We start from the raw sequence: 27,405 nt of genomic DNA on the forward strand, positions 1-27,405 counted from the left end.
GTGCATTTATCTCTTTTTTTTTGCATTTATCTTCTAACTGGTTGTTTCTTTCGATTTCTGTGTATTAATTTTAAGTCTTCTACCTCACTATGTTCTCTTATTAGTTCTATTTAATCTATTCCATTGGGTTTTCTAGGCACATAATCATATCATTGCAAACTGTAATGGTTTTGCTTCTACTTTTTAAATTTTTATGCTTTTAGTTTCTTTCTCTTATCTAATTGTGTTAACTGATAAAGACAGTGCTGTCTAACAATCTCTTCATTCATTCTCCACCTGCTCAAACCTACTGGATAGCTGGTCAGTTCCTGTGTTCCCACCCACTGGCCTGGGACCCTCGGCTCTGCTGTGGGCTGATTTTGGTGGAGGTCTAATGAGCAGCCTCCAGGCTGGAGGTGGTCTTGCTGCTGGGCTGGACCCTGTTCCCTAGAACTCAGCTGCGATTCCTAGGACTCATTTGAACTGTCTGATTTATTTCTGTAGCACAGATCTAATATCATCCCTGCCAGGCCCTAAAACCATCCCTCAGGGTCACACTGAGCCACGTCATACAAGGTCCCACTGCCTAGTGCCAGACCCAGGGGTACGGCGAGCAGTGGGGTCTGAGCGGTGTTTTTGAAGGAAGAAGCCCACGCTGTGAGCCTCCTCCTCTCAGAAGGCTGCTCTCACACACTGGTTTGCCTTTGCCATCACTAGCCTTTGTGCCTGCACATCTGTGTCTCTGCTCCCAGCACCCTCTCTTCCTACTGGAGGCAGAGTGCTCTCCCTCCTCAGCTTTCCTCTTTGCTCACACTTTGAGTCACTGCCTTTGGGTTCGCTCTTTACACCTTCTACCTTCTTTGCTAGACTTCTGGTTCTTTGAGGACAAGGACCCACAATACAGCCAGAATGCTTCCTACCAGAAGCCCAGTGAGTGTTTGCTGAGCGCATAAATGAACCAATGTGTGCACTGAGAAGCAGGACAGTTCCTAACTGTGTACCAGTCACACCCAGTAGCTGCCACCCCATGAAATAAGGAGGGAATGAGTCTCTCTGGGTCAGTGCTGCTGAGGCCCAGCCTGTCCCTGACCTTGGAATCCAGGTCACTGCCAGGTACAGAGAACAGGCCCAGGAGTCCTGGGCAGGAAAGGTGTCTGAGCTGGTGCTTTCTGGACCATTTGATCAATCCAGCCTTGATTTCAGGCTCCACACATCCAAACTGTGGTTGCCCTTTTATAAAACTTTCGAGATTTGGTCATGTGGGCGGTGCTCTTTGGCTGACCACTGCTGCCCCCCACCCCCACCTGAAATCAGCACTGCAGAGTTGGTGATTCAGTGCAGCCTGACAATTAATCACGTGGCTCTTCAGTCTCTGGATTGCCCTCGGCGACCAACAACTGACACACTGGGAAGTCCCCTGAAGCCTGAGTCACTGCACCCATTCATCCTGCAAAAGGGCGATCTGTCACCTCCCCAGCAGCACCTGGTCCAATCTGCTGATGTGGGGCCAAGTGGCCTGCGTGGGGAGGGTAGGTGACAGCCTCCTGCATCCTCCTTCAGCTTTTCACTTCACTCTTGGCAACTACAGGCATTTGAACAACTGCCTCCTTCCCTCCCTCCCTCCCGCCAACCAGACAGACAGACAGACAGACACATACACACCCAGCTGAACATGGCCTGTCATCAATGTGCACAACTAGCAGGCCCAGGCCTCCTCCTAGGTGGGTGGTCTTGGTGGATGAATCAGTCACAACAGGCAGACCCAGCTCCTGGGATGTGGTAGGGGTGGGGTCTTTGCTTTGCTGGCCCACAGCTCTCCAGGGACTCCAGGAGGGTGGATCTGAATCTCCCCCCAGAGTAAAACCCACTTCTAGGGCTTCCGAAAAGCAGCCACCTCATTTAATCATGATGACGGCTAAGAAAAGGCCATTCTACACAACAATTCTACTTTACCAAAAAATAAAAACAATACCCAGAATCACTCACACAACACAGCCTTGCTGACTACATCTTCTGGGTAAACATGGATCTTTGCAAACTGTGTTCTCTAACGCTGTGATTTTGTTTGTTTTGTGTTCTATAACCCATAGTTTAGGGATTAAATGGACCACCAATGTAATTAAATTATTTACATTAAAATGAGGTCCTAGAGTAATGGAAATAAAAACAAAAATAAATAAGTAGGACCTAATGAAACTTCAAAGCTTCTGCACAGCAAAGGAAATTATAAGCAAGACGAAAAGACAACCCTCAGACTGGGAGAAAATATTTGCAAATGAATCAACAGACAAAGGATTCATCTCCAAAATATATAAACAGTTCATGCAGCTCAATATCAAAAAAACAAACAACCCAATCAAAAAATGGGCAAAGACCTAAATCAGCATTTCTCCAAAGAAGACATATGGATGGCCAAGAGGCACATGAAAAGCTGCTCAACATCACTAATTATTAGAGAAATGCAAATCAAAACTACAATGAGGTATCACCTCACACCGGTTAGAATGGGCATCATCAGAGAATCTACAAACAGTAAATGCTGGAGAGGGTGTGGAGAAAAGGGAACACTATTGCACTGCTGGTGGGAATGTAAATTGATACAGCCACTATGGAGAACAGTACGGAGGTTCCTTGCAAAACTAAAAACAGAATTACCATATGACCCAGCAATCCCACTACTGGGCATATACCCAGAGAACAGCATAATGCAAAAAGACACATGCATTCCTTTGTTCACTGCAGCACTATTTACAATAGCCAGGACATGGAAGCACCCTGAATGTCCATCAACAGATGAATGGATAAAGATGTGGTTCACATATATACAATGGAGTATTACTTAGCTGTAAAAAGGAATGAAATTGGGACATTTGTAGAGACATGGATGGACCTAGAGACTGCCATACAGAGTGAAGTGAGTCAGAAAGAGAAAAATATCGTATATTAACACATATATGTGGACTATAGAAAAATGGTACAGATCAACTGGCTTGCAAGGCAGAAACAGAGACACAGATGTAGAGAACAAACATATGGACATCAAGTGTGGAAAGCGGCAGGGTGGGGGTGTTGGGGGTTGGGGTGGGATGAATTGGGAGATTGGGATTGCCATATATACATTACTAATAAGAAAAAAATATCAAATTGTACACTTTAAGTGCCCACGACAAGCCAGACTTTGGACAGAAGTTTCACAGGAAGCCAGGCCTAGCTGCCACTCAACAGCATGTGACTGACAAGACAGCTCATGCTGACAGCGAATCAGTCCCTCTGTCCATTTGTAGGTAGCAGGAGAGTTGGCTCAATAGGGGCAAACTGAAAGAAGGAATACAGAAAGTACCAGAAATGCAAAACAATTCTAATACTAAGCTTTATAAAGTCAGCCTCAATCAATAATAATAAAAAAATTAAAAGAATGAGATTCAGTTTTTAAATTGATCATGAAGGTGAATAAAGGAACAGTGGTCAATAACAGACATAAAGCAGGTCACACACACACACAATTCTAGCACATCACAGTGACAGCACCCCAGAGAGAACAGGATGGAAAGGGGAGAAAGAGGAACTCCCCATCGGGGACACCTGACAGACACACTTCAGCCTGGTGGCCAAGGGCACAGCCACGATGAGGAGTCATGTTGAGAGCATAGGGTCCTGACAGGACATGATGAGAAAGGCACTTGCCCCTGTGGTCTTCCTCCCCCAAACCTACAAGCCCAGACTGATAACAAGAAGAACATCAGACAAACCAGCAGGGGGACAGTCTGCACACCCCTACCCAGCCCTCCTCCAAACCGTCGGGGTCGTTCAAACCAGCAAAGTCTGAGAGGCCCTCCAGGCCAAGAGCAGCCAGAGATGTGACCACTACAAGTCACCTGGGGTCTGGGACAGGTCATTGAGCAGCAGGAGGGCATGAGGTTAAAACTGAGGAAACCTGAATGGTGTGGACTTTGGTTAATGACAATGTATCAATATTGACTCAGTTGTAACAAATTACTATATTTTTAGGTTTTTTTTTTTTTAATGGAGCTGCTTCTTTTACTTTTTTTTTCACATTGACTACCAAGTCCTTGGGCTTATCAAAAATACAGAATTTCAATGCAAAGTAGACCTCTGGTCCTCCTTTTTAACTGTTAGTCATTAGAAAGGAAGCTGCAGTGGAATAATCAAAGGTGAAAAATCAAAAAACGGGAATTTCATTGATAAATGGACTGCATATGCCGCTCTGTGGTGTGGCACAGAGAAGTGCTCTGCATTTTGAGTGAAGATGAGAATTCTCATCCAGATTTGGTCACCAGTCAGCAGAGTGAACTTGGGAGAGTTGCTCATCCTTCTTTGATCCATGTTTTCCATCTCCTGGAAATTCCAAGGCTTCTTTACAGATAAGGGACATTTTCTTGACATTTTCTTTGTCTCAGAGAATCCACAGCAGGAGATTGTAGACGATCCCTTCCTTCCTTCCTGCTAATGTTGGAGGATCCCCTGTGGAGGCAGGGGGCAGCTGTGGCTCACTGTGGGGACAGGGACACTGGCAGTGGCGGCTCTGGTGAGTGTTCATTGGCGTGGGTCCTCTAGGAGGCCGCCACTTTCTTACCAAGCTGTACCATGTTAATGAAAGTTATTAACAGGGGAAACTGGGTGGGGGACACATGGGAACTCTATTTACTACTGTCTTAAGTTTTCTGTAAATATAAAATTATGATAAAAAATACATTTTATTAAAATAAAAACTGTAAGAACAAGGCATTCAGGACACAAACTCCCAGCACAGGAAATATATTTGCCCCGGGTCCTCATAGGACCAATGCCACGGGCTTCCCTTCCTTCCGCAATTAGACCATCAAGAAAGCAGGTTCTGGATGGCAGATCCTCTTGCCCAACTGATCATACTCCAATTTGGGTGACGTGAGTCATCTCTGGATGGGAGAGGAAGCTAACCCTGCTCACTTTTTCAACTGTGAGCGGGAAGGTGGGAAAAGGGGAATACAGGTATGGGAAGAGAGGCTGTGAATGTCAAAGTCAGTGAGCTGGGATGAAATCACTATGCAGAGAAAACAGTAGAAGTTTTGAGACTGGGAAGGAGAACTAGCACAGATGTGGGGGGTGGGGGTGGGGTTACAGAAATAAAACTCCGCTAATCTCTGATCTGCTTTTTACTAACACAGTGTGTTCCTTCTTGGGACCGGGACAGCTGGCACACACAATGAAGCTCTTTGTGTTGCCAAATATGGATTTACTTCATCTATACAATGTTTTTCCAAATTCAGTGGCATTGTGCCCTTGGAGTCCCCTGGTGGTGCTATAAATAAAACTTTATTAGCTGTAACTAGGGAATTACATATTAACTATGTCTATGAAAAAACCTCTATGAAAAAAACCTCAATTAACTGGGATCACGCTTAAAGAAATCTATAACTGTCGCCCCTCTCTTAATCTTGTTAATTAGCAGAAAGACAAATGATAACAAATGACTTATGGAATTTATTAAAAGACAACCACCGCCACCCTCCCAGAGAGCAACTGGCAGGGACTGTAGCGGAGACTGTAGATTTTTGCCACATTCTCTGGACTTTCTCATCTATGTGTAATCTTGCTTTTGATCTCTGATTCCATCACACAACCTGAAGGACAGTTAATAAAAAATATTCTGCTACATTTGCTTCTCCCTTTCCCTTTCCCTTCCCCTGTATTTTTCTGTACTTTTTGAAAGTTGCAGACAGCATGACATTTTGCCTAGAAATTTTCTTAAAAAAAAGGACATTATCTTACATAACCACAAAATCATGATCACACTCAAGAAATTTAACACTGATACAATATTATTATCTGATATTCGGTCCTTATTCAAATTTCTCCTAATTGTTCAAATAATATCCTTATAGCCTTTTTAAGTTTTTGAAGATTATTTACTGGTAGTGGAAAAGACCTTAATTACAATAGTAAGCAAACTTACGATACAAAATGTTACATGCAATGTGATCCCAAATACGTTTAAAAACATGCATTTATTTAGTTACAGGAAAAGATGAAAAATACATCAAAATGTTTGTAATAATTATTAGCCTTTGGTTTTTGATTCAGGATCCAATCAGAACCTGCCTTTAGCTGTCATGCACCATTAGTCTTAATCTAGAACAATTTTCCCCACATTTTTGGTCTTTCTTGAATTGAAAATCTAGACGGGACCATTACAGTATTTTTGTGGACTATTCCATAATTTGAATTTTTTTAACAGCTCTATTAAGGTACAAGTGATAAACAAAAACCTGCACATATTTAAACTATTTGATAATGTTGGGTATATGTTTACACCTGTGAAGCCATGTCCACAATCAAGCTAATTAAGCTATCTCCCAAAAAGTTTCCTTATGCCCTTTGGAAACCTTCCTCCTATTCTGCTAATCTGCTTTCTGTAGCTATAGTTTGCATTTTCTAGAATTTTATATAAATGGAATAATACAACATGTATCCTTTTACTGGCTTCTTTTATGTAGCACAATTATTTTGGGATTAATTTACTTTTTTTTATTGCTGAGTAGTATTCCATTGTATGGGTAAATCACCATTTGCTTATTCATTCACCTACTGATGGGCATTCGGGCTATTTCCAGTTTTTTGTTATTACAAATAAAGCTACTATAAACATTCATGTAGACACTTTTGTCTGGATATATGCTTTCATTTCTCTTGGGTGAACATCTAGGAGGGGGATGACTGGATTGGATGGTTAAGTGCGTATGTTAATCTTTATAAGAAACTGTGAAGAAACCTCCCAGAGTGGTTGTGCCATTTGCATTCTGAACAGTTTATGAGTTTCAGTTTCTCCAAATCCCAGCCCACACTTGATATTATCAGTCTTTTCCATTTCAGACATTTTGATAGGTATGTGGTAGTACCTAATTGTGCTTTTAACTTTGTATTTCTCTGGTGATGAATGATGTTCAGCACCTTTTCATGTGCTTATCTGCCACCATACCTCTTTAATGACGTGTATGTTCGAAGCTTTTTGCCCAATTTTTTGGTTTGCATGTTTCTTTCCATATAGAGTTTTGAGAGTGCTTTACATATTCTCACCACAAATTTTTAATCAAATAAATGATTCACAAATATTTCCCCATTTTGAGTTAATTTTTGTAATGGTACATGGTGTAGACTGCAGTTCAGTTTTTTCAAATGGATGTCCAATGGCCCCAGCGCCACATGTGGAAAAGACTATCTCCACTGAGTTGAACTGTCTTTGTAACTTCGAAAATTAGTCGTCCGTATATGTGTGAATCTATTTTTTGACTTTCAATTCTGTCCCATTGATTTTTTGTCCATTTTGATGCCACTTCTACGGTCTTAACTGCTATAGATTTATGATAAGTCTTGAAATCAGGTAGTATTTGTCCTTAAAGTTTGTTCTTTTTTTTTCCTTTTTTTAAGTTGTTTTGGCTATTCTAGGTCCTTTGTTTTTCCATATGGATTTTAAGATCGGGACCCATGATAATGGAATATCTCTCCATTTATTAGATCTCTAATTTCTCTTACCAATAGTTCATAGTTTTCAGTGTATGTCTTACATATCTTTGCCAGAATTTATTTCATATTTTTGATACCACTGTAAATGTTTTTAATGGTTTGTATAAGTTGGTTTATAGTATATATAAAGAACTCATTTTTACGTATTGATCTTATAATCTGCAACCTTACTAAGTGCACTTAATAGTTCTAGTATTTTTGTTTGTTTGTAGATTTAATCAGATTTTCTACACAGAGAATTATGTTGTTTGAAAATAAAGACAGTTATACTTCTTTCTGTCCAGCCTGGATGGTTTTTTTCTTGCCTCACTGAACTACCTAGAACTTCCAACAAAACTTTGAAGAGAAGATATGAGGGCAGGTTTTGTTCCTGATCCTAGTATTCAGACTTTCACCACTAAGTGTGATTCTGGCTGTAGAATTTTTTGTAGAAGCTGTTCATCTTGTTGAGGAAGCTCCCTTTTGGTTCCTTATTGATTTGCTGAGAGGTGTTTTTTTAAAATCAGGAATAGATTTTAGTTTTTGTCAAATGCTCTCTTTCTGTCTATTGAGATAATACGGGTTTTCTTTTGCTAATATGATAAGTTACATTGATTTTTCAATCTTTAAACAACTTTACATTCCTGAAATAAGTCCTTCAAGGTCATGACGTACTATCCTTTTTATATATTGTTGAATTTGATTTGCTAAATTTTGGTTTACAATTTTTGCATCTATCTTCACCAAGGACATTGGTCTGTAGTTTTCTTGTCTGGTTTTTGGTGTCAGGGCAAAGCAAGTGTCATAGCATATGGGAAGATGCTTGTTTGCCATCTGTATATTTCTTCATTAATATTTGGGCAGAATTCACCAGTGAAGCCACCTGGACTTGGAGCTTTCTTTGCAGGAAAGTTTTTAACCACAAATCCAATTTTTAAAATAGATACAGACACAGTGCTGTTCAGATTACCTATCTTCTTAAGAGAACAGCTTGTGTCATTCAAAGAATTAACCTCACCAAAGTTATCAAAAGCTTGGGCATCAAGTTGTTCATAAATTCTATCACTATCCCTTCAATGTCTCCAGAACCTTCAGTGATGCCAGTTCTCCCACTCCTGATTTGGGGTTTTGTGTCTTCTTTCTGTTCCTTATCTGTCTGAGTAGTTACTGATCTGCTCAAAGAACCAGCCTTCGGTTGAGTGGATTTTCTCTACTGCTTTTCTCTTTTGCGTTGATCTCCACTGTGACCTTTATTATTTCCTTTCTTCTACCTACTTTGGGTTTAATCTGCTTTTCTTTTACTAACATCTTCGGGTTGAAGCTGAGGTCAGTGATTTGAAACCTTTCTTCTTCTCTAATATATGCATTTAGTCCTAGAAGTTACCCTCATAGCACTGCTCAGCTGTGTCCCACAGGTGTTGATACGTTGCATACTCCTTTTTATTCAGTTCAAGGTACTTTGTACTTTCCTTGAGACCTCCTTTTTGAAAAAAAATTTATTTTAAAAAGTTTTATTTCATTATTTTACATATTAATATAAATGTTTAATGATTATAAATATTTATGATTATATATAAATTATACTAAAGTATATAAACATAAATTATATCATAAAACATACATAAATATTTTCCCAGCTTTACTGAGGTATAATTAACAAATAAAAATTGTATATATTTAAGGTATAAAATGTCATGATTAAAGTATATATTATGAAATGATTAATACGAAATGATTAATACAATCAAGTTAATGTATCCATCAACTCACAGTTACCCTTTTTTTTCTTGAAGTGATAAGAGCATTTAAAATCTACTCTCTTAACAACTTTCAAGTAAACAATACAATATTGTTAACTAGTCACCATGCTGTACATTAGATCCTCAGAACTTATTCATCTTATGCCTGGAAGTTTGTCCCCTTTGACCAATTTCTTCTCATTTACCCCACTCTCCAGCCCCTGACAAACACCATTCTACTCTCTGTTTCTGTGAGTTGACTTTTTAAAGATTCCGCAAATGAATGAGATCATACATTTGTCTTTCTCTTGTCTGGCTTGTTTCACTTAGCACAATGTCCTCCAGGTTCAACCATGGTGTCACAAATAGCAGAATTCCCTTCTTTTTTTTTATGGCTAAATAATATTCCATTGTGTGTGTGTGTGCGTGTGTGACATTTTCTTTATTCATTCATCTGATGGTGGACACTTAGGTTGTTTCCACATCTTGGCTCTTGTGAATAATGCTACAATGAACTTGGGTGTGCAGATATCTCTTTGAGATACTACTGACTTCATTTCCTTTGGATATATACCCATTAGCAAGACTGCTGGCTTGTACAGTAGTTCTATTTTTAAATTTCTGAGGAACCTCCACACTATTTTCCATAGCAGCTGCACCAATTTACATTCACACCAAAAGTGCACAAGGGTTCCCTTTTCTCCACACTCTTGCCAGAACTTGTTATCTCTTGTCTTTTTGATGATAATCATTCTGACAGGCATGAGGTGATACCTCATTGTGGTTTTGATTTGCATTTCCCTGATGACTAGTGACGCTGAGCACCTTTTCATTTTTGAGTGTAAGAGTTCCTTATAGTATATTTTGGATATTAACCCCTTAACAGATAGATGGGTTGCAAATATTTTCTCCCATTGTGGAAACTGCTTTTTCATTTTCTTAACTGTTTCCTTTGTTATGCAGAAGAGTTTAGTTTGATGCAGTCCCATTTATTTTATACACAAATACTTATAAATATTTTACAGAAATATTTGTTGTTTATACATTTATATAACATTTATACTTTAATATTATATATTTTTATTTTATATGATATATTTATATTACTTATTAAAATTTTATTTTATATGATTATTTTAATCATTTATTTAAAAGTATGCAGTTTAGTTTCCAAGTGTTTGCTGATTTTCCTATTATCTATTTTGATTTTGCATTTGATTCCACTGTGGTTGTAGAATACACTGTGTAAGATTCCAGTTCTTTTAAATGTGTTGTGGTTTGTTCTACCATGCAGGATAAAGTCCATCTGGTGTATGTCCTTGGTATCTGGAAAGAACCTATGGTCTGCAGTTGTGTGGGGCTTCGTCCAGCTGGTGGACAGTGCTGTTCAAGTGTTTGAGAGAACCTCGCTGGTTCCCCTTCTACTCGTTTTGTCATTTGCTGAGAAGAGAGTGCTGGATTCTCCAGGAGTAATTATGGATTATCTACTTCCCCCTATGGTTCCACCAGTTTTCATTTTATGTGTTTTGAAATATTGTTATTAGCTGAATAAACATTTAGACTGTTCTAGTCTCATGATGGGTGGACTCCTTTAACGTTAGGAAACAACTCTGTGTCCCTGGTAATATTCTCTGCCTAAACCTATTCTGATATATTAATGGGGGCATTCCTGCCTTCTTTTGCTTAGTGGTAGCATGATTTACTTTTAACCTATTTGTGTCTTTGTATTAAAAGTGCATTTCTTTTAAGCTCATATAATTTGTTCTTTTTTCTTTTTTTAATCCAATCTGACAACCTCTGCCTTTTAATTGGGTATTTAGACTATCTACATTGTGATTATTGATATGGTTATGTTTAAATCTATTGTCTTGTTATGTTTTTGGTATTTATCTCATCTATTCTTTGTTCCCTTTCCCTCCTTTTCTTCTTTCTTTTGTGTTACTTGTATACATTTATGACATCATGTTATCTCCGTTAGCTAACTGGCTAACTGGCTATAGTTAAAAAATTTTTTAGTGTTAACTTTAAAGTTTATGGACTACATTTTATTACAGTTCACCTTCAGGTGATATTACATCACTTCAATGAAGTATGAGAACCTAACAACAGTATTTCCTCAATTTCTCTCCTCCCAACCTTTTTGCTATTGTTAGCATACATTTTGCTTTTACATATGTTATAGACTCCATAGTACACTGTTATTTTTTGTTTAAATAGTCAATTATCTTTTAAAGAGATTTAAATAACGAGGAGAAAAAACCCCATACATTTATCCGTAGAGCACTCTTTTCTGGTGCTTTTCACCCCACTGTGTACATGAATGTTTCCTCCTGGTATTATTTTCCTTCTGCCCAAAGGGCTTTCTCTAACATTCCTTGTACTGTGGATCTACTAGTGATGAATTCTTTCAGTTTTATATGTCTTAAAAAGTCCATTTTTAACAGATATTTTCACTGGGTACAGAATTCTACGCTGATGGTTTTTCTTCCAGGACATTAAAGATACAGCCCCACCATCTTCTTCTCATCACTGTTTCTGACAAGTGATCCGCTGTCATCCTTATCTTTGCTTCTCTGTTCCTTTTCTTACTGGCTGCTTTTGAGTTTTTAAACTTCTTGTTTTTAAGCAATTTGATTATCAGGTGCTCTGGTGTAGTTTTCTTCATGTTTCTTGTGGTCGGGGTTTGTTGAACTTCCTGGATCTGTGGTTTTATAGTTTTCCTCAAACTCGAAAATTTCTTAGCCATTATTTCTTCAAATATCTTTTTCTGCCAGCCCTCTTTAGGAGCTCCCAGAACACATATATTCGGTCGCTTGCAGTTTCCCACAACTTAAAGATATTCCTCTGGTTTTACAATAGTTTCTTTTATCACTGTGCTTCATTTTGGAGAGTTGTTATTATTGTGTCTTTAAGTTCACTAATTTTTCTTCTGCAATGTTTAATCAGTTGTTAATCTCATCTAGTATACTTTTCATGTTATGTACCATAGCTTTCATTTCTATAAGTTTGAGTGCTAGGATGCCTCTTCTGTGCCTCTGTGCAGTTCCTTCATCCCAAGGTGGGCATCCCTGTCACAAACAACATGACTTCTGACCCTCATGGTGGCCATGTCAAGGACTCACTCCGGGAGCTCTCAGCTTTGTGGGAGGCACACACCATGTGAATACATGGAGTCCAGATGCCAGGAGGGGAGGAACAACTCCCTAGAAACACGTGGAACTTTAATCTCTTGGAAACTCAGGCCAGGGTGATCATGAAAAGGAAGGATGATGTAAACAATGCTCAGTCTCAACTGGAAATATTAAAAAATGCCTCTCAGTGGGATGACTGCCTTTAAATAAGTGCAACAAGCTGGTTAAGGAGCTAATTCACAGGATGGTCCCAGTGCCTGCAGGCATTTATGAGAACACTGCAGGCTAAGGTATTTCCAGCTGGGCCCAGGAACAGCTCCTTAAGTGTTATTAAATGTGTAATTCCTCCAGCATTGAGCAGACAGTGAATGCAGGCCCTGAGATGGCCTTAAAGCAGATGTAATGGAGGTGCACTACAGCATCTGTGCTGTCAATGAGCTCTCCCATGTTGGGCTCCAGAGATAAACAGGCCCCTGGAGACAAATATGACCAAGGCAGTTTCAAACCAGATCCCTTGTTCTGAAATATGATGATCAACTGTAAATTCCATGAGAATTCAGCAGCAAAGCACAGTTCTGAAGTGTCATCTACTTTCATGCAAAGAAACAAAAATTAAAGCAGAAATAGACACTCTCTATTTCCAGGTACTAAAAGTGACTAAAAATCCTGATGAGTACAAGACTCACAGTTGGCTGAATGTAGCAGTGCCACAGTGCTCTGTAGCACTGATGGCCCCAGGGAGCAGGCTTGGGTGGCCGATTGCTGCCTCTCGTCTCTTGTGGGACATCTTTTCTGTCCCTCCCCTTCACTGGGCTTTGCGTCATGGTAGTCTCTCCATTTTATGCATCAGAACCTTTGCACGTGGTCCTTAATTGGCCAGGTACCAAGAATGAACGGTGCCAGTGAATTTCTAAATATGTGATACAGATGACAAAGGTATTGAAGTAGGAGAGAAATAAGGTTCTGAAATAACTTCTCCAGAAAAGCCCTCTTGTTTATATAGCTTTGCTTTTCAATTAAATTTGATGAAGGGCAAAGGAGAAATGACTAAAAGGTACAGTTTCTTGAGCCACAACACCAGGCTTTCAGATCAGCAACAAAAAAGGCTTTAGTGTAGCAGAGATGGGCTGGGTAGAAATGAGGTTTTACCGCTACTCCCTTCACTCTAAAATTTTCCAAACCACTTTACATACCACGGTTCTGATCTCTGTAACCATGGTGCAGGAAGTGTTATTACCACAACGTTACAGAGAGGCAGATGATGGCTGTGGGCACTGAAACTGGCTGGCTTAAGTAATCACGGGCAACAGGACCTAAATTCAATTCTTTTAACTCTCAAATCCAGTGTTTTGGCCAATCTTTTAAAGAAGTCACTGTTTATTCAAAGTTAGTTCAATGGATAGAAGGATAAATCTTTTGTTGAAATACAGACTATTTTGGCCACCATTCCAGAGTAGACAAGCAACAGGACATCCACTGGACACAGCAGGGCACTGGGCCCTAAAAGGGCTAAAGCTGAACTGAGGTCAAGGTCAGACTTGGATGTGCTGAGGAGGATGGAGGCTGTTCGCAACATCAAGACAAGCATTAAAATCAGGAATATGCAAAGGTGTGTTGATCGCAGCCTCCCGGTCAGCGCTGCTAGGTTGGAAAATGAGTGAGACTGCAGGGCTGGGAGAGAGCCCACACGACTGTCTGTACAGAAACGCCCCAGGAGCCAACAGGCCACCTCTCAGAACCAGGAGACCAACAAGGCTGCTCCACAAGATGACTCCTGACACCAACACCAACCCAAAAACATCCTTCTCCCTAGAGGCACACAGGCTATGACACCTTCCGTGGGGACGCCTCCATGACACTCACAGCCTCATGCAGTTGTTACCCATTTTTAGCCCCCTCACAGCAAAGGGACTTGTTAGGGGCCTGGAGCAAAAAGGGTCACATGAGTGGTTTCAGGTGGCAGCATGCAGGACTGATGCATGAGGAGAGTGGGGACAGGACCGGGCAGTCGAATGTGCCTGTTGCATTTGTCACCTCTAGGCCCACCGGTGCCAGGGAGTGGGAGCCCCGGGGAGTGGGAGCCCCGGCGGGTGTGTGTTGAATAGAGACCCAGGCAGCAGGCGGCCTGTAGGGCTATCTCAATGGCAAAGGGGCCCTGGACAGGAAGGAGGCAGTGACACACTGAGCTGAGGCCCCTCACTCTCTCCTTTCACCCCCAGCAGAGCAGAGAACGGCCTCTCCCTTTGCACGGTGATGCCCTTGCCTCCTGCCCACCTTCTCTGTGGCTCTGCTGATCCCCCTTTCTTGTGGGTGGAAAGGGCTCCACTCAGCTCACAGCAAATTGTCACAGATTTGCTACGGGCTCCTAGGCAGCTCCTTAAATGAGCATTTTCTTATCTGCAAGTAATGTGCAAAATCACACTTAGAGCGTGGAGCTGATGCAAGAACTAAGAGAATCTTCACATGAGAGCCCACAGGTGTCACCCAGATGCACGCACACGTGCACCCACAGAACACACACACACACACACACACACACGCACGCGTGCGTACACGCACATGCACAGCAGGCGGGTCAAAGTCCGATTAGATGCATGGTTGTTTCTCTGTTGATTCTCTTCTCCCAACTAGAAACCATTTAGGTCACCATTCCTTCAAACAAAGCAAGCAAACCCAATCACTGATGCTGAGTCGTCTCTCCACCTACAAACCCCTCAAGCAAGCCAAGGGCTGCACCTGTCCTTCCTCCCTGGCACCCCCATTTCTGCCCCACACATGCACTTCTGAAGCCTGACTGTCAAGTGTGGTGGCCTCTTCGAGGGTCTCTGCCCCACTCCCAGCGCTCTCCCTTCTTCCAGAACCTCCTTCATGTTCTGTTATCAGACTTCCCAGCCTTTCCCTCTCCGACAACCTCCCTTCTCTGCCCTAGCTCTCTGGGCCTTCCAGTCACACTTCCCCTTGAGGACTTGCCTCACCCCTCCCTCTGGGCATGAATTCCTACAGCAGCCACCTCAGCAGCCCCCTCCCACCTGGGTTAACTTTATAATCTCCTTTACAATGAGGCACACAAATGAAGCCCCACGCACAAGATTTCTCCACTTTTTGAAAAGTCACAGTTGTGCCAGGTATGTGTGTGGATTCCGGCCTCACAGCAGAGGGTTTTGTCCCCAGTGGACAATGTCAAGGGCAGGGACAGCTGAGCTCTGTGACACCCATGGCCTTCAGCACAGTTCTGAGTACTAGGCCTTGCCTAGGACTTCGAGCAGCAGACATGTGACTGCAGGCCCACAGGCATGAGGACAGGGTGGGGAGGTACTTACTGGGAGCAGAGCTGGAGACATGGGCTGGGCAGTCCCAGCTAAAAAGTGACTGCTAGTGATGTGGCCTGAGTCTTACAGGTGACAGCCTGGGCCTCCATGGGACTGTTTCCAGGGTCAGGGTAGGGGAGGGAAAAGCATTGGCTGGAGATAGGGAGACTATGGGGCGACACAGGGCCGAGTGTCAAGAAGGAAGTAGTCAGGGTCATTCACTGGCTGGAGGGGTGGTCATGGGTGGGGAGGGGGCAGTGCATGAGAGACAACAGGTGAGCCGAGGGCCAGTGTGACAGACCAGGATTGGGCCCAGGGGAAGCACTGCCTTTCCTGGGAGGGAGGGAGGCCATGAAAGGCGTGAGGCCAGGAGGAGGGAGAGTGGACAGTGGGGCTGCTCTCAGCAGCTCTCCCGTGGGGGTGGGGGACAGACATTACTCACACTGTCCACGGCGAGGATCTTGGCCCAGATGAAGACAAGGAGAGGCCGCAGCTCCCTGGCCGAGCTCTGGAGCAGCTTCAGCACGTACGGGAAAATGCCCACAGACAAGGCCTGTGAGAGAGAGCACGTGAGCCCCGAGCGGGAGGGAGCAGAGTGCATGACGTCCTCAGCACAGACTGAGCTGCGTGGGGAAGGGTTGTGCCTCTCTCACTTTCTGTCCTTCTCCTGGAAGTGGCCCAGGCCTGCCTGCTTGGGCTGCATGAGTACATGCACGTGCAGATCACAAGGTAAGAGACACACTGAGCCTCCACCTAAGTCTACCTGCAGTGAGTTACATACGGCCTCCCTGCTGGCACCCGCGAGGGTAAGCGGGCCAGCAAGGAGTGTTCGTACATTCTTCCTAATTTTTAGGTTTTCCCTCTTCTTCATGCTGAACTATTAATTATCACTCTTGGTTGACAATATATAATAAGAAAACTTAAATATACATCAACCGAGATAAAATAATATGCCGAACTCCCACGTGCCCATCACCCCGCTTCAACTTCAGCAACCCAAAGGGTTCCTGGCTGGCCCTGCCCACTGCCCTCTCCTGAATGTTCTTAAGCACGTCTTAGGTATCACATCGTATCATTTATAAACACTTAGTGTTTATCTCTAAAAAATAAGGTCTCTTATGAAACCATGACCATATACCATTACCGCACCTAAAAAAATGAACAATTACAATTATTCCTTTTTTTTTTTGGCTGCGTCACAGGGCATGTGAGATCTTAGTCTTGCAACCAGGGATTGAACCTGTGCCCCCTGCATTAGAAGCTCAGAGTCTTAACCACTGGACCGCCAAGAAAGTCCCAACAATTATTCTTTAATAACATAAAATACTCAGTTCACGTAGAACTTCTAATTATTTCATGAATATTAAGTTTTCAAATTTTAACTTCAAACTTTCATTTGCAACCAGAGCCCCATAAAGTCCAGACCCTATGCCTGGTGGTGGATCCCCTGAATCCCCTTTTATCTCTAGTCTCTCTCAATCTCTTTCCCTGGTGATTTATGTGTTGAAAAAATGGGTCACTTTTGACTCTATTTTTGTCAGTGTTTTGTTTTGAACGGCTGTTTTTACTCTTTTGTGAATGAAAGATAGAAAAGTGTTTCAGAGTTGTGCCTAAAACCAGAGTGAAAGGATAGTGAGTGGGGCTTCACAGGCTGCTCCCAAGAGATCATGTGCCGCATGTGGCTGAGGACCCGGCCCAGAGACTGCCAGCTTTCTGGCGTGGCAGGGGTGAGCCGCTCCCTAGAGAGTGCCCCTAAAGGACACTTTCTATCCTGCAAAGGTAAAGCCTAACAGCAGATGGGAAAGGCCTCCCCTCCTCCCGCAACATGACAATGAAGGTGCAAAGAATGAGGTCCACAGGGGCCTCGCAGGCTTAATGGCCCTGGGCCGCATGGCCAAGGTCCCTGGATTCCTCGTGCTGCCCCACCCCTCCAACAGCTGGGACTCAGGAAGTACATACCAGGCTCACCGCCCAGGGACCCAGATCCAGAAACCTTCCCAGCAGGTCCAGGGCTCTCAGTCGGTGTACTTGGCTCAGCAGCACCTAGAAGGGAGAAGAGGTTGTGTCCCCGCAGCCCCCCACACCCGCCAAAACACGGAGTTGGGATGAGCACCCCTGGGGGCTGTTCACCTAGGCCAGCAGCTGCCCCTTGCTCTACGGCTCATGATTTACACAGTCTGGGAATGTTCCACTTCTTCGTGAATAGCTAAACTATGTGCACGCGGTAGGAACTACCAAAACAGACACTTTCTAACCGTGTTTAAGAAAATGTTCACTGATAACACTGTTCTCTATGTACAATGGCCCCTGTTTGTTCTAAGTTCGCTAACATGCTACTGTATTTCTCAGCTCCTTTCTGACTAAATGGTACACCCTCACTCTCACTCCACATACATTTGACTGTTATCACTACCAACGGCAGCACTGAACTTCATTTCTATAAATGTGCATAATTCATTTATTTAAACAATGTCCCCATGGCTAAATATTTAAATTATTATCAAATTTTTGCTATTGTAAACAGTGCTATGATAAAAATCCTAACAGGTATATCTCTGCACATTTACATTTTTCCCCCCTTCCCCAAGGATAAATCTGAGGAGTAAAATTACAGGGTCAGAGCACACACACTTAAATCACCAGGTTGCCCTCCAGCTGAACCAGCTTGCCGGCCAAGCCTTGGCTGATTACCGGGGAGCAGGACACATTTGCTTCGGAGCTCACGGGTTACGTGGCCTTGGGCAAATAACCTCTCTGAACCTTAATTTCCTAATTCATAACACAAGACCCACCCACAAGGGTTTTATTAAATATCAAATTAAAAGCTCCTAGGGAAATATTAGTCTATGTTACACTATTATTTGCCAACATGATAGGTAATAATAAAATGCTCTTTTAATCTGAATTTATTTGATTACAAGTGAGGCTGAATATTTTTTCATAGGTTAATTGGCTATTTCTCTAGTAAAGTAGCCATGCATGTCCTTATTTTCCTACTTAAATGTTTGCTTTTCTTTTTTATATGAAAGGATTCTTTATAGATTAAAGAGAGCAACCTCTGCCACGTATTTTTCTCTTTTTTCCTGTGTTCTATCAAAGTTTCAAACTTTAATGGAGTCATTTATATTGACTTTTCCCTCATGGCGTTTACATGGAAGTCATGTGTACAGAGTCCTGTTATGTAGAGCTCTTCTGCCCACCACTGTTCCCAGCTACCCAAAGCACATACAGGACACTTGCTGTGTGTTGGCACAGTGATGGGGGTGACTTCTTGCCACCACCTGGCCCAGAGACAGACATTCCATAGCCACACTGCAATAACCACTGTGACAGTGAACAGCCAACTGGGGGCCACTCCCTACTCTGGGGGTCTGAAGGCTCTCCCTCCCAGTGGGTGACGTGTGGGGTTCCTGGGTTCCAGGCAGAGGCGCTGGGAAAGCTCGGGGTGTCCGAGGAAGGGCAGATGGCTAGTCTGATGGGGGAGGCTCCAGAACTAGCCAGACCTGCAGACCAAGCTAAGGGCTTCAGCTTTTCCTAAGAAGAGCAGCAGAGGGACCTCTCCAATGTGCTTGCTGTGGGCAACAGGCTGGCAGGAGGATGGATGCAGGGGTGGGATGGATGGACTCGATCATGGCCATGACGGATTGGGAGAAACAGACTCCAAGACAGCCGCAGAAGTGACTGACAGAGCCTCCTGGCGGAGGGGGAAGAGGGGCCAGGGAAAGGGGCCACTGGAAGCGAATGAGGCAAGAGAAAAGGACAGACAGACAGGCCAGCCAGCTAGGGGTGGTCTGCAAGGGGGAAGCTGGGTTGAGAGACCCGCGCGGGAGGTGGGAGAGGAGGGGAGGTTTTAACTGTGTACTTGCCACTGGGAGGTGAGGATCAGCAGTGGGACTCGTGAAGAAGACCCTTTGGCTGCAGGACTGTGGACCGTGATAGAGAGACTTAACGGGGTGAGGAAATGGTGTAGCCAGAGCAGTGGTTAAAGGGGCTACTCTCTGAGGGGTGAATATGAGTTGGCAGGAGGAGGGTGGGGGTGCAGGGAGGGTCACCAGGTGGGGTACAGAGGAGGTGACAAGAGAGGCTGGAGGGAGTGGGAAGAGGGGAGGGGGCTCTGGCAAGCACGAGGTTCACGAGGCGGGGGTTCCAGGAAGGAGGCTGGGCAGCTTCCCCAGGTGGGTGCGTGGCCTGTGGCTGCAGAGGAGGCGAGAGTGGGCGTGTGCAGCCCACAGGCAACCCAGGGCTCAGGGAAGTGGAGGTGGCTGGTTTCAGCTGCTGGAATGTCATCTCCCACTGGATTGGAGCTTGTTTCCACGTTGCTATTTTGAGATGGATGCTCAAGTGGTTTGAATTTGGAGAAGTTGAGATTCTCTGATCAAGAAGCTGGGAGAGCTTATGTGGGGCTGCTCACAGGGGCCTATCTGAACAGGGCCTGATCCCTTTCCCATGTTTAACTCGTGGGTTATTATGTGCCAATGTGGTGGAAAAACAGGTCTGGAGCACAAGGTTAGACGGCAGGAAGGCACGGGCCTTGGAGTCAAGCTGACCTGACTGTCTCACTTCCTGACAGTGTGGCTTAACTCACAACCTCTGGACACCAGTTTCCTCATCAAGAAGAATGGAGATGATAACACATGACTTGGGCTTATTTTCAGAATTAAATGAGATGTAGCCTGTCTGGCACAACATTGCCTGGTGTGAGGGGCATGATGACGGTTGCTGTCCTGGTGTCAGCATCCAGCTATAGGATGTCTCCATCTCTCAGAAGTGATTTGACTATTTATTTATTGCCGTGCTGCACGGCTTGTGGGATCTTAGTTCCCCAACCAGGGACTGAACTTGGGCCCTAGCAGTGAAAGCGCCGAGTCCTAACCGCTGGACTGCCAAGGAATTCCCTATTTGTTTTTAAAGAAAACGGAATTGCCAGAGGTTCAAGTTTCTAGACGATCCAGGGTGAGCAGAACCTTCCATTTACTAGGTTTGTGAAAGGAGGTGTAATTGGTCAAAGATCAGACATCAAACACATCTAACACTTGTAAAGATTCTGTTTTCTGATTCCCTTTGTTATTTAAAACACTGTCAACGTGAATAAAGCTCTGTGTTTAGCAGAGCACTTTGCAGTGGAAGAAATGGCAATATGGGCCAAGAAACCTAACCATGCATAGTTCGTATTGCCTGTTTCTCGTGTGCACTGACCAGCAGTAAGAGGTCTCCATTACAACGTCTTATTTATAGATGGCAAAAGTAAAAGGGAAACCATCACCACCACTACTGTGACGTGATCTTTTCCGACTCTGTTGTCTGCATTGATGAAACACATTAAAGCATCAATAGGTAGCCCACTTGTCTCAGAGACTCAAGACTCTCAGCAGTGCTGGGTTTTGTTCTGTGGGTATTGACATTTTGTTGGAAAATAAACAGCATCAATAACGAGTCCTGGGGAAAATGTCAAGTATTGGTTTCTGTAAACATTGCCCCTTCCTTCTGATTCCTTCTGTTGATTTACACTAAAAAAAAAAAATGAGGCCCAACATAAATTAAAATTACTTTTTTAAAAAAGGATTGGCTTTTGTTTGCTTGTTTGTACTTGTACTAATTAAAAAAATTCCTCTTTCAGTGTGCCTCAGGCCCTGAGGAAATTACAGAGATAAATGCTGGTGAACTAAATGAGTTACTAGAATTTCTTTCTGTCTGTGGCAACCCAAACTAAAGATTAATCAAGGTGACATGAATACCAAAACTAAAACAGAGCTGTTAGGTCAACTACCTTTCATTTGCCTTGTGCACTAAAAGCGTGCTCACGCTTCTGGGCTGAGACTGCTAGATAGAGCTGATTTCTAAAAACCAGATTCTCAAGCTCTAGTCCTGGCCTGGTGGACCCAGGAATCTGATGATCAGATATTTTGGAGCCACCAACGTATATAATATATGTAATAATAACACCTCAGTTATTATCCTCCTGCCACCTAATAATAATCCTGTACTCAGACAAAAAATTCTATTTGTAAATAAAATGATGCCATGAAAGCAAAGACGGTTTCCTAATGAAATGCCCATAGTGACTTGCTGTATCTATGTAAACGTACTAACATGGAATCCTGTAAAATTCCTCTCTTCCCTCTCTTTTCCACAACACTGATTCTTTCTTCTCTGCTTGGGTCTTCTTGACACACGGGCCACTGAGGGAGTGCAGACAGTATTGTTGAGTCCAGGCAAGGCCACCAGACCACAAGGCCAGACCTTGCAGTGCTCAAGAATCTTCCTCCCCATCCTTTCTGTTGATTTGTATTATTTAAAGGTGAAAAAGGACATCAGGGATGGTCAGGAAAAGCGTATGTTCATGCTTACATCTACATGAGGGGCTGCAAATCAGCTGGCCAGAGGGGACACGTTCATTTTACCCTGATGGTCCTCAGTTAATGACTCTGAGTTTTTGGGTGGAGGAAATGCTCTCTGGCAGTAGAAAAAGTAGCAGGGGTTGGAAAAGCTGTGACGTCTCTACATTGAAATTCTCTTTCCCTTCAGCAACATTTCCTGATTAGCCAAGGCAATGCGGATAATTTATGGATAATGAGGCCCAGGTTCTGGCAAAATAACTAAATTAATGAGAAAGAAGCCAACACGATGGGCTACCCCAAGTGTAGCAAGCTCTCCTTTGCATTGCGTTGGGTTTTCTTGTTAAGTAAATGTTCCTGCATTGATCCAGGTGGGACACAGCCCAGACAGACCCCCTAAAATGATGAGGAACCTATGGTTTACATTCATCTGAAAGATCTCACAGAAGACACCCCCTTCTTTCTTTCAGAGTTATTCCATTTTGGCATCAGGAAGTTGGGTCTTCTCTTTCCCTGAGGGAGTGTGGGTTGTAAATGGGACACTGAAGAAAAAGTCAATAGGAGGCCATTTACAACAGGATTGCTTCCCAGGCTGGATTCAATGTGCTGGGCATCGTGCCCCTTCTTGGAGAGGACCGATTTTACCCATCGTATTATTGAAATAATAGGAAGGTCAGTGGAGGTCAGCCATGGTCTCCCGTCATGAAAATCTGGGTGACCCTAGGAGCTGGGGAGCACAGCACATCCAATCTGCCACCGCCGTCCTGAGGCTCTGCCCATTGGCCTTCCACTCGCTGCAGGAGAACATGTGGGCTCCTGCCAAATGGCGTTTTCTTTGCTGTGTTGTTATCGTTGCTTTATTTTTTTTTTGGTTGTTTTGAAAATTTGTTTGTTTAGAGCTCACCTTGCAAATGCAGGATAGTCTTAAACTAATCTAGAAGCACACACGAGGAATACTAATAATTTCTGCATTCTTTTCATGTCAGAAAAGAAGCAGTCATAATACGGAAAAAGCACCAAAATATCTCCAGGGAAGGATCCTGGCCAACACCCTGTGCCCACCTGATTATCAAGTCATGAGGACAGGCCGTGTGGTGGCATTTCCACAGCTGCACACACTGCTCTCACCACTCTGCTGTCTGGGTCCCCACACAAAGTCCTGAGCCAACTGAGACCTCAGTTCTGCTGCAGCCCACCGTGCGGTTGGCACAGAGTGGGAGAGCAGACCATGCAGGCAGAGGGCCGCTGCACTCCAGGCGAGACAGGGATCAGCTGTTCACCTATTTTGCAAACCATCCTCGGTGGCAGGAGCTGCTCAGAGAGCGCATTTGGCCCAGCAAAGACGGATAGTGTTTCTGCGAGACGTAGTGAGAAAGTGGAGCCCTCCTACGGGGAGGCGAGGCCTTGCCCTCAGGCAGGTGGACGATGAGGCAAAGCAATCTAATCAGCTTTCTGGGGGAAGGCGATGGTCCTCCCAGCCGGCTCTCAGAATCTAAGACCCCACTTCCTAACTGGACACAGATGTAAACGCCCACCTCCTCCTGCTGCTGGCACGGCCCCTCCCACAACCATCTACAGTTCTCATCCAAGTTCAATCGCCCCATCCCCACTGCAATCTTTTCCAGGGCCTAAAGTGAATTATTAGGCCTTGGTGTCTACACTGACAGTGGTTTTAAATCTCATTTGATACTGTCTCAGAGTAAAACAGCTTTGCTATGTCATCACCTAGTCCCTACACATGCCCCAGAAATATACATTAACTGAAACAAAAGTTCTATGAAAACTTCCTAAACTTCCTACCTGTAACGAACTTCAGTATTTTGCCTCTCATTCCCCAAAACTTAGCTGGGTGAGACCCATAGAACTGATCTCCCAAACCATCTGTGGGGCACCAGCTGCCTTGAGAACACTGACACAGGCCACGCGGTGACTGCGCTTGATGACACAGCCTGAGAGCGCAAGGCCCACAGCAACCATTGGGCAGAGCCCCCTGGAAATGAGCAACCCGCAGGTGCCAGGAGTGGTGTCCAAGGGCCTGTGTGTGTAATTTACTCAGTCTCTCCCCCTTTCTCTGCAGTTGATTTGCATCTCATGTCCTTCCAAAGAGAAGGGGCACTGATGCCACCGACAGCCACTGAGCCACCGTGCTGGAATGGAGCTCGCTGGCAGCAGCTCTGGGGGAAGAGGGGAGGGCGGCCGACGCAACCCAGATCAGTGGTTAATTGGGGGAAGGGGCTCAGTGACTTTGCCAGGTGAGCCCTGGAGGCAAGGAGGCATTAATTAGCTCCAAAGCTGCTGTCACACACCAACACACTCAGGCCCTGTAAACTAGCCACCTCTCCGGGAGGCTGCAGGGTTTTCTAGCTCCCTTCCCTGGGCCAATCTGGCCCATCTGGAGACACCCACCTGTAAAACAATGGGAAGCTGCTCCGGTGGGTTCCTGTTCTCCACGCCCATTGTAAGCCACACCTGGAAGGCGGTCAGCTGCTCAGCAAAGAAGGGGCTGTGCTGTGGGACGAGCAGAGGGTTACTCAGGGGCCCTCCTTCTTCACCCAGCTCTGCCTTTACACCCCTCCCCCCCATCAACTCAGCCTCAGTATCTTCGGGAGGCCCTGACTCCGCTCGGTCGCCATCATCCAGGCAAGAGGCCACAGGGTTGGGCCACAGCAGGGCAGGTGGTGAGACATGGTCAGACCAGGACGTTTCATACGGCAGAGCCAGAGGCTGTGTGGACAGACTGGGTATGGGTAACAGAAGGGTTGTGGTAAGGTTAATGCCCGGGCTCAGGCCTAAACATCAGGAAGCAGGGTCCTAAGACCTGAGGTGGGAAGACTGGGAGAAGCATGTTTGGGAGGAGCATGTGGGGAACTCAGCCTGGACATGCTGAGTTTAAGGTGCCTACTGGACACCCGAGTGAGACATCAGAGAGGCAATGGCCTACATGAGCCCGCAGTCCAGGAGGTGAGTCTAGGCTGAGAAACAGATCTAGTTGGAAGTTAAGTGAGAAAGAGAGGGGACCCCAGGCTGAGCCCTGGAGCACTCCAGGAGTGAGAGGCCAAGGAGATGGAGACACGAGGGCAAGGCCAGCAGAGGGGGCTCAGGAGCGGGCAGCGGCCAGGATGCCAGGGAGGAGTGTTTTAGGGGGAGGATGTGGTCAGCACCGTCCATGACTATGGAGGGTTGGGCAGGACCAAGGTTCAGAGCTAACTGTGACATGGAGGGCCCTGGAGACTATTAAGGATGTAACAGGAGGGCCTGCTGGTGCACAGAAGCACAACTGGACTGGGTTCAAACCAAAAAAAATGATTTAGAGACTCAATAATAGAGTTCTTTGCAGGAATCTGGCTGCAAAGGGGAAGGAGAGACATTGGGGGGAGGAGGAAGGGAATTGGATAAAATCACATGACCAGGAATTTCTTTTTAAAGGTGGGAAAATAAGGGCATATTTGTAAGGGGGAAACTGCCGATGGAGGAGGGAGGTGCTGGGCAAGGGCCTTGGTGGGTGGACACCTGATGCACAGGTGGAGGACAGTGCTGCCAGGAGTGGGGGATGGGACACAGATGGGCTGGGATGAAGGACAACAGCCAACATGGTGGGACTCAGAGAGGCTCCCTCTATTGTTCCTGTTTCTCAATAAGGTGGGAAAGGGAGGATGTGCTGTGGATGGAGGGGAGAGCAAGCGGAGAGGGGATGGGATGGGAAGGAATGAAGGAGATGTGTCCAGGCAGCCTGCTAGGCAGTGCTTAAGGCCCCTGGAGGGTAGTGACCACAGTAGATCACAGTGGGTTCCCCCAGCCTGGCAATGGGAGTGTGGAAGGTGGCTTGTCCTCAAGTGGGCACTGTGGAGGGGATGCGATAACGAGGACCAGGGAAACAGCAGAAGTAGTGGCTCGGGTAGGAGGGGTCCAGGCCATTGGAAGGAGGTCTCGGAACTGAGAGGCCAAGCAGTAGGACTGCTGGCTTTTCTGTCTTACACAGGCATTTCCACTTAATATGCAGCTCTGCTGTCCCTGAGCCCCAAGCAGGAAGAATTCCAGATCTCTGCCTCCCGCCCACTCCTCTCTGTCCCACTCTGTTTCCCAGGGGAAGAGCAGGTGTCTGTGTAAGGAAGGGTGGGTGGAAAGGTAGGGATGCGGGCTGTGACCTCAAGTTCCTGCACGTGTGGACATGTGGGCATAGAGGACTCCAAGCTGTGGGCAGAGCTCAGCACAGCTATGAGCCAGACCAAGTGTGCTCCTGCCACACCCTCCGCAGAGGGGCCTGCTGGTCAGAGCCATGGTGCCCCTCGTAAAGAAGTCAGTGTCGGGTGAGAATTAGGCAGAGAACTTTCACAGTTAGGAATGCGTGTTCTTGTGAAGTCAGTGTATATGAAGTTAATCAAATCTGGAGGGCAACCTGGGGATTGGAATGGAGCTCCCAAAATGATTTTCCTTTTTTTAAGTGTGAATTATTTACCAGTTGGTTTAAAAACAATAATCTTGTTAAATGCTCCCTTTCCCAGCTGTACTGAGTGAGGAGGACCTTCAGTCTGGGAGGGGAAGTTGGGAAACTCAGATAATTCCACCTCCCCCCATTTCCTTCACTTAGTTTTGCCTTATGGATGCAAACACGCTGCTCATTGCTGCAGAAGCCACTCGATCCCAAAGGACAAACATTCCTGATCTTTTCACCTAAAGCTGACAAAGAGGGAAAAGCCTTTGCCACTGAAGTATGCTGTGAGCTTTGTCATGCTTCTTAAAGCTGAGGGGAAGATGACAAATCAGATCAGCCTCCCAATGTAAGTGTGGTTCAGCATTTTAAGTAACACTTTACAGAAGAGCTGCCCCATGAGTGCCTAAGATGATTCACAGAGCTGATGTTTTGGGCCAAATCTTCATGATTACCTCCCAGTGTGTCAGAGCTACTGTGTAGATTCTGGGGTGGGGGAAGAAGCAGAACTCAGGATGAGTGTTCTGGAGGAGAGCTCACAGGTGGTAGGCAGAGGCTCTGAGTCACGTGGCCATGTGGCCTGGGCCTCCGGGGACGATTCTGATGCCAGGTGGTCGACCCTGTGGTCAGCCCATGTGTCGGATGGGCCAGGGATCTGAAAACAGGCGCCAAGCACGATGGACTGAGAGCAGAAAGGCCAGCTCTGGGCACAAAGAGCCACAACTGACCCCGGAGGCCAACCCACCCCGACTTGTGCTATCACTGTGGGGAGGCAGGAGAGCTAGTTCATCTCAATACACTCCTGCTCTTCTCACCTGCCATCTCCAGTCCAAACACACTGATGTCGGCTATCTCACAGTAAGTAAAGATTTCTTAAACGGATACTAAAAACCCTAACCATAAAAGAAAAACATCTGTAAATTGGATACAGTAAAACAAGAAACTTCTGTTCATCAAGTAAAAACATTAAAAAAGTGAAAATGA

The 27,405-nt window shown here is 44.9% G+C and overlaps 1 protein-coding gene across 14 annotated transcripts in view; it reads right to left on the reverse strand.

The window, feature by feature from the left end:
- RPTOR (regulatory associated protein of MTOR complex 1) overlaps positions 1-27,405 on the reverse strand; it is a 349,362-nt gene that overhangs the window by 66,749 nt on the left and 255,208 nt on the right. For 13 of the 14 annotated variants that reach the window (XM_057714268.1, XM_057714266.1, XM_057714263.1 and 10 more), the window contains 3 exons: positions 24,399-24,500; positions 17,617-17,700; positions 16,100-16,210 (listed from right to left, as the gene is read on the reverse strand). In XM_057714268.1, the coding sequence (XP_057570251.1) occupies positions 16,100-16,210; positions 17,617-17,700; positions 24,399-24,500 (297 nt within the window). Of the gene's footprint in view, positions 1-16,099; positions 16,211-17,616; positions 17,701-24,398; positions 24,730-27,405 lie in introns of all 14 variants that reach the window. The other variant, XM_057714273.1, reaches the window with a different exon arrangement.

The sequence above is a fragment of the Hippopotamus amphibius genome, chromosome 17 (assembly GCF_030028045.1).
Source record: "Hippopotamus amphibius kiboko isolate mHipAmp2 chromosome 17, mHipAmp2.hap2, whole genome shotgun sequence".
Taxonomy (NCBI): Eukaryota; Metazoa; Chordata; class Mammalia; order Artiodactyla; family Hippopotamidae; genus Hippopotamus; species Hippopotamus amphibius.